The 7728-nt window shown below is 62.1% G+C and overlaps 1 protein-coding gene across 2 annotated transcripts; it reads left to right on the top strand.

Annotated features, from left to right (window-relative positions):
• Positions 1 to 2156: 2156 nt before the first annotated feature.
• Positions 2157 to 7321, top strand: LOC135576930 (zinc finger protein ZFP2-like). Of its 2 annotated transcripts, XM_065044279.1 has the most exons (6): positions 2157 to 2241; positions 2397 to 2446; positions 2925 to 2983; positions 3428 to 3496; positions 4397 to 4876; positions 5003 to 7321. In XM_065044279.1, exons 4-6 carry the CDS (start codon positions 3431 to 3433, stop codon positions 6215 to 6217), a joined length of 1761 nt encoding a protein of 586 aa, XP_064900351.1. In that variant the 5' UTR covers positions 2157 to 2241; positions 2397 to 2446; positions 2925 to 2983; positions 3428 to 3430; the 3' UTR covers positions 6218 to 7321. The 2 variants fall into 2 exon arrangements, with proteins under 2 accessions (XP_064900351.1, XP_064900350.1); XM_065044278.1 differs by having other exon boundaries at positions 4397 to 7321.
• Positions 7322 to 7728: the final 407 nt, after the last annotated feature.

Below are 7728 nucleotides of genomic sequence, written 5' to 3'. Positions count from 1 at the left end.
CGTCGTCATCGTCGCCCTCCGACGCGATTGGCCCCAGGGGGACCTTGCCCCGCCCCCCGCTCAAGATGGCTGCCGGCGGGCCGGGGGGGTCGTGGGCGGGGCTCAGGATGGCGGCCGGGGACACGCCCAGGGCGGGGCCGTTGGGGGCTGGGTCAACCCTTGACCCCATTGGCCACGCCCCATCCCTTGATCCAACCCCATTGGTTGACCCCATTGACCACGCCCCGTCCCCTGACCCCATTGACACACCCCCATTGCTTGACCCCATTGGCCACGCCCCATCTTTTGACCCACCTCCATTAGCTGGCCACGCCCCATCCCTTGACCCCATTGGCCCCATTGACCCACCCCCATTGGTTGACCCCATTGACCACGCCCCATCTTTTGACCCACCCCCATTGGTTGATCCCATTGACCACGCCCCATCTTTTGACCCTATTGACCCACCCCCTTCCCTTGCCCCCATTGACCCCAATGACCCGCCCCCCTCCCTTGACCCCAATGACCCCATTGACCCCAATGACCCGCCCCCCTCCCTTGACCCCAATGACCCCATTGACCCCAATGACCTGCCCCCTTCCCTTGACCCCAATGACCCGCCCCCCTCCCTTGACCCCATTGACCCCAATGACCCCATTGACCCCAACGACCCGCTCCCCTCCCTTGCCCCCAATGACCCCACCGCCCCGCCCCCCTCCCTCAACCCCATCGTTGCCCCCGCCCCCTTGGCCCCTCCCCTCCTCGCCCTCCTGCTCCCCGCCTCGCGGGCGGGGGGCGTGTCCGCGGCGGGGGCGGCGGGCGCGTGGCCATTGGCCGGCGCCTCGCGGGGGGGCGTGTCCCGGCCGTGGCGCAGCAGCCGCGCCAGCAGGAAGCGCCGCTCGTGCCGCGCGCGCAGCCACTTCCGCTCCAGCCGCGCCAGCTCGTCCACCAGCGCCCCGTTCTGGAACACCAGCGCCCGCGCCACGCGCCGCAGCCGGCTCCAGCGCGCCCGGTACCGCCCCCCGACGGGGACACGCCCCCCGCTTGGGCCACGCCCCCCGCCCGCGCCGCGCTCCCCGCCGGGGACACGCCCCCCGCCCTCGCCACGCCCCCCGCCCGCGCCGTGCTGCGCCATTGGCCCGCGGTGACGGGGGGGCGGGGCCGAGAGCTGCGGCCTGGGGGGGGAGGGACAAAGGGGGTAATTAGCGATGGTGTAATTAAGGCGTTCGGTGCGGTGATCGGGGCTCGCTGCAGTGACCCGTTGTGGTAATTAGGGCCCTAATTAATGTAACACGTCGGATTAATTAGTGTTAATTGCGGCCCTTTAATTTAGTTGCATCGATTGCATTGATTGCATTAATTGCATTGATTGCATTAATTGCATTAATTGCATTAATTGCATTTCAAGTCATCGTTGCAGCTTTAAACTCGTTGCACTAATTAGCTGCATGAACCCATCGCGTTAATTACGACCCTAATTAATATAACCCATCGAATTAATTGCTGTTAATTGCATCCCTTTAATTCAGTTTCATTGATTGCATTAATTGCATTAATTGCATTAATTGCATTTCAAGCCATTGTTGCAGCTTTAAACTCATTACACTAATTCCATCGCGTTAATTACGGCCCTAATTAACATAACCCATCGGATTAATTGCTGTTAATTGCGTCCCTTTAATTTAGTCGCATTAATTGCATTAATTAATTGCATTAATTGCATTTCAAGCCATCGCTGCACTGCAAACCCGTTGCACTAATTAGCTGCATCGATTAATTACGACCCAAACCCAGAGCTACAGCGATTAACCCTAATTAACGCCGTTAATTACATGCGTTCTAATGAACGCAATTAATTAACGGCAATTAATTCCATGGGTTAAATGAGTTTGGGTCGCGATTCACGCAGCGAGTCCCGGACCCGCCACGGACCCCCCGAGCGCAATTAATTAATTAATCGCCATTAATTGGATGGGCTGCCATTAATTAATTAATTAATTAATTAACGAGCCGGGTCGCGGATCCCACGGGCTGCGCCCGATTTGGGGGGAAATCCCGCGGTTTCGGGGACTTACCCGGCGCGGAGGGGACCCAGGCGTCCGGGAAGGGACCCAGGAGTCCGGGAGAGGACCCAGGCGTTCGGGAGGGGACCCAGGCGTCCGGAAGGGGACCCAGGAGTTCGGAAGCGGAAGTGCCCGGGAGCCCCGCCCCTCCCCGTGACGTCTGCCGCCGTTTCCCAGCAGCCCCCGCGGCAGCATGGCGGTGAGCGGGGCCGGCAGGGGGCGCTGCGGGCGGGGGGGCGGGAGGACTCCCCCATTGTCACCCCGTTGTCACCCCATGGTCACCCCATTGTCACCCCGTTGTCACCCCGTTGTCACCCCATGGTCACCCCGTTGTCACCCCGTTGTCACCCCCAGGGCGGGAACGGCGGCGGCAGCGGGACGCGCCCGGGACACGGGGAGCGCAGGTGGGGACACGGGGGGGTGGGGAGGGGGACATGGGGAGGGGGACATGGGGGTGGGGACAGGGACATGGGGACACGGACATTGGGACATGGGGACATGGACATGGGGAGGGGGACATAGGGGTGTGGACAAGGATGGAGAGAAGGATGGGGACATGGGGACAGGGACATGGGGACATGGGGAGGGGGACGTGGGGAGGGGGACAGGGACATGGGGATGGGGACACAGGGATGGGGACAAGGATGGGGACACGGGGATGTGGGGACATAGGGGTGGTGGACACAGGGATGGGGACACGGGGAGGGACACACGGGGATGGGGACAGGGACATGGGGACAAGGATGGAAAGAAGGATGGGGACATGGGGAGGGGACATGGGGTTGGGGACAAGGATGGGGACATGGGGGTGGAGACACGGGTTGGAGTTGGGGACATGGACACGGGGTTGGGGACAAGGACCCGACCCCCCAATCCGCACAGCTCCTCAGTGACACCGGAACTGTCACCGGGACCAGGACCGGCCACCGCGCGGCCACCGGGTGAGTCACAGGGAAACTGAGGCACAACTGACCCTCGGTGTCCCCAGGGTGTCCCCAGGGTGTCCCCATTGGTGTCCCCATTGGTGTCCCCATTGGTGTCCCCGGGTGTCCCCAGGGTGTCCCCGGGGTGTCCCCATTGGTGTCCCCATTGGTGTCCCCAGGGTGTCCCCATTGGTGTCCCCAGGGTGTCCCCGGGTGTCCCAGGGTGTCCCCGGGGTGTCCCCATTGGTGTCCCCATTGGTGTCCCCAGGGTGTCCCCATTGGTGTCCCCATTGGTGTCCCCGGGTGTCCCCAGGGTGTCCCCGGGGTGTCCCCATTGGTGTCCCCATTGGTGTCCCCATTGGTGTCCCCAGGGTGTCCCCGGGTGTCCCAGGGTGTCCCCATTGGTGTCCCCGGGGTGTCACAGGGAAACTGAGGCACAACTGACCCCCGTTGTCCCCGCAGGTGATGCCGAAGGCGCCACCGTGGCCGCCCCCCCCCCCACGTCCCCACCGCTGCGGGGAGTGCGGCAAGGCCAGTGCTAATTACCTTCGTTATCTCTGTTAATTACCGGGGTTGGGTAGCTCTGTGGGGTTGGTTTGGGGAGGATTTGGGGGGTATCGGGGTCCCCTTGGGGTCGCTGGGGTGGGTGAGGATTTTGGGGGGGCTTTGAGGGGCCATTTGGGGCCTTTTGAGGTATTTTGGGTCCCTTGGGGGGGGTTCGGGGGACATTGACCCAGTTGGCCAAGTTGGCCCAGTTGACCCAGTTGACCAAGTTGGCTGAGTTGGCTGAGTTGACCCAGTTGACCAAGTTGACCCAGTTGACCCAGTTGACTGAGTTCCAAGTTGACCGAGTTGACCAAGTTGGCCGAGTTGACCAAGTTGACCCAGTTGACTGAGTTCTGAGTTGACCAAGTAGTCTGAGTTGTCTGAATTGACCCAGTTGACCGAGTTGACCCAGTTGACTGAGTTCTAAGTTGACCCAGTTGGCCGAGTTGACCCAGTTGACCCAGTTGACTGAGTTCCAAGTTGACCCAGTTGACCCAGTTGACCCAGTTGACCAAGTTGGCCCAGTTGACCCAGTTGACCCAGTTGACCCAGTTGACTGAGTTCTAAGTTGACCGAGTTGACCCAGTTGGCCGAGTTGACCCAGTTGACCCAGTTGACCCAGTTGACCCAGTTGACTGAGTTCTAAGTTGACCGAGTTGACCCAGTTGACCCAGTTGACTGAGTTCCAAGTTGACCCAGTTGACCAAGTTGACCAAGTTGACTGAGTTCCAAGTTGACCCAGTTGACTGAGTTCCAAGTTGGCCGAGTTGACCCAGTTGACCCAGTTGACCAAGTCCAAGACTGGACGGGCTCCAGGGTCCTCCCCCACCCCTAGCTCCCCGGTCCTGCCCTTCCCCCACACGGCCCCTGCCGTCCCGCTTGCAGGCGTTCGCCCGCGGGTCCACGCTCCTGGAGCACCAGCGCGTCCACACGGGCGAGAAGCCCTTCTGCTGCGGCCAGTGCGGCGCCCGCTTCAGCCAGAGCTCCACGCTGGCGCACCACCGGCGCACGCACACCGGGGAGCGCCCCTTCGCCTGCGCCGACTGCGGGAGGGCCTTCGGGAGGAGGTCCACGCTGGCCACGCACCGGCGCACGCACACCGGCGAGCGGCCCTACGCCTGCGCCGACTGCGGGCGCCGCTTCGGCGTCAGCTCCGACCTGGCCAAGCACCGCAGAGGGGCCCACGGGGGGCGGCAGCGCCGGGAGGGGGGCGGACGGTGGAGGGAACACCACGAGAAGGTCGGTGGTGACCATGGAGGTGGTGGTGACACCATGGGGGATGGGAAGGAGCACCACGAGAAGGTCAATGGAGACCATGAAGATGGTGGTGATGCCATGGAGAATGGGAAGGAGCATCATGAGAAGGTCAATGGAGACCATGGAGATGGCGGTGATGCCATGGAGGATGGGAAGGAGCATCACCAGAAGGTCAGTGGAGACCATGGAGATGGTGGTAATGCCATGGAGGATGGGAAGGAGCACCACGAGAAGGTCGGTGGTGACACCGAGGATGGTGATGATGCCATGGAGGATGGGAAGGAGCATCATGAGGAGGTCAATGGAGACCATGGAGATGGTGGTAATGCCATGGAAAATGGGAAGGAGCATCACCAGAAGGTCAGTGGACACCATGGAGATGGTGGTGACACCACGGAGGATGGGAAGGAGCACCACGAGAAGGTCGGTGGTGACACCGAGGATGGTGGTGACGCCACGGAGGATGGGAAGGAGCATCATGAGGAGGTCAATGGAGACCATGACAGCCGTGGACCTTGGAAGGAACATCACGAGCAGCTCGATGGACCCCACGCCGGCGCCACCACGGCGCGTGTTCCCCCCGGCCCCCAACGCCCCGGTGGCGCCCACGGATCCATGGGGAGTCCCGAGGACCTTCCCGGCGGCGCCCCCGATGCCGCCGGCGCCCATCGCTGCCCCGAGTGCGGCCGCTGGTTCCGCCACGCGCCCACGTTCCTGCTGCACCTCCACGCGCACGCCGGCGCCTTCCCGTGCCCGCTGTGCCCGCAGCGCTTCGCGGGCACCGCGCAGCTGGCGCGGCACCGCCGCCGCCACCACCCGGCACCGCCACCGCCGCCCTGGCCGCGCCGCGCCGACTCCGCCGACCGCTTCCGGTGCGAGGCGTGCGGCAAGGGCTTCGCGCAGAGCTCCAAGCTGCTGCGGCACCGCGTCACCCACACCGGCGAGAAGCCCTTCGCCTGCCGCGAGTGCGGGAAGATCTTCAGCCAGAGCTCCAACCTGGCGGAGCACCGGCGCACGCACGGCGCGGCGCGGCGGCACCGCTGCGGCGTGTGCGGGAAGAGCTTCGCGCTGGGCGCGTACCTGGCCAAGCACCGGCGCACGCACGGCGCGGAGCGGCCGTTCCGCTGCGGGGACTGCGGGAAGGCGTTCCGGCAGAGCTGCAACCTGCTGCAGCACCGGCGCACGCACACCGGCGAGCGCCCCTTCGCCTGCGCCGACTGCGGCAAGAGCTTCTGCCAGAGCTCGCACCTGGCCAAGCACCGGCGCACGCACACCGGCGAGCGGCCCTTCGCCTGCGCCGACTGCGGCAAGCGGTTCCGGCAGAGCGGCAACCTGCTGGAGCACCGGCACGCGCACACGGGCCGGCGGCCCTTCGCCTGCGCGCGGTGCGGGAAGACGTTCGCGTGGAGCTCGGCGTTCAGCAAGCACCTGCGCACGCACCGCGAGTGACCGCGGCGGCGACGGGGCCGCCGGAGCGGAGTGAGACCCGGTGTGGTGTCCAAGGCTGCGGTTCCGGCTTGGAGAGCCACCCTGAGATCCGCCAAGAACCATCTTGAGATCCACCAAGAACCATCTTGAGACCCATCAAGAACCATCCTGAGACCCATCAAGAACCATCTTGAGACCCATCAAGAACCATCTTGAGACCCATCAAGAACCATCCTGAGACCCATCAAGAACCATCTTGAGATCCATCAAGAACCATCTTGAGATCCATCAAGAACCGTCTTGAGATCCATCAAGAACCATCCTGGGATCCATCAAGAGCATCCTGAGACATGTCATGGTGTCCCTATGCTGTGGTTTCATCCTGGAGAACCATCCTGAGATCCGTCAAGAACCATCCTGAGACCCATCAAGAACCATCCTGAGACCCATCAAGAACCATCTTGAGACCCATCAAGAACCATCCTGAGACCCATCAAGAACCATCTTGAGACCCATCAAGAACCATCCTGAGACCCATCAAGAACCATCTTGAGATCCATCAAGAACCATCCTGAGATCCATCAAGAACCATCTTGAGATCCATCAAGAACCATCTTGAGACCCATCAAGAACCATCCTGAGATCCATCAAGAACCATCCTGAGACCCATCAAGAACCATCCTGAGATCCACCAAGAACCATCCTGAGATCCACCAAGAACCATCCTGAGATCCACCAAGAACCATCTTGAGACCCATCAAGAACCATCTTGAGATCCATCAAGAACCGTCTTGAGACCCATCAAGAACCATCCTGAGACCCATCAAGAACCATCTTGAGATCCATCAAGAACCATCCTGAGACCCATCAAGAACCATCCTGAGACCCATCAAGAACCATCCTGAGACCCATCAAGAACCATCTTGAGACCCATCAAGAACCATCTTGAGACCCATCAAGAACCATCCTGAGATCCATCAAGAACCATCTTGAGACCCATCAAGAACCATCCTGAGATCCATCAAGAACCGTCTTGAGACCCATCAAGAACCACCCCCCACCCCCCAGCACCGTCCCCGTGTCCCCCCGGTTTGGCAATAAACGGTGAATGGTGCCGGTCCCGAACTGGGGTTACTGGGGGTTACTGGGGAGGGCTCGGGGGGGGCTGGGAGCTGGTTTGGGGACATTTTGGGATGTTTTACCAGTGACATTTGGGACACTGGGAGGCACGGGGGGGGGGGGGGGGGGGCAGGATCGGGCCCCTGACCGTCTCCTAGCAACGCGCAATCCCCGCCACTTCCGCGTCTATTCCCCGTCTCCTAGCAACGCGCAATCCCCGCCACTTCCGGGTCTATTCCCGGGTCTATTCCCCGTCTCCTAGCAACGCGCAATCCCCGCCACTTCCGGGTGTAATCCCCGTCTCCTAGCAACGCGCAGTCCCCGCCACTTCCGGGTGTAGTCCCCGTCTCCTAGCAACGCGCAACCCCGCCACTTCCGGGTGTATTCCCGCGTCTATTCCCCGTCTCCTAGCA

Source organism: Columba livia, chromosome 35 (assembly GCF_036013475.1).
Source record: "Columba livia isolate bColLiv1 breed racing homer chromosome 35, bColLiv1.pat.W.v2, whole genome shotgun sequence".
Lineage (NCBI taxonomy): Eukaryota > Metazoa > Chordata > Aves > Columbiformes > Columbidae > Columba > Columba livia.
The sequence above is the reverse complement of the archived record's forward strand: the minus strand, read 5'-3'. Positions and strand labels throughout refer to the sequence as shown.

Excerpts from the sequence above, each read along its gene's own strand:
- LOC135576930 (XM_065044278.1), top strand. The coding sequence starts at position 3,431 with ATGCCGAAGGCGCCACCGTGGCCGCCCCCCCCCCCACGTCCCCACCGC. Across the intron at positions 3,497-4,396 it reads GCTGCGGGGAGTGCGGCAAG|GCGTTCGCCCGCGGGTCCAC; the intron begins GCCAGTGCTAAT and ends TCCCGCTTGCAG.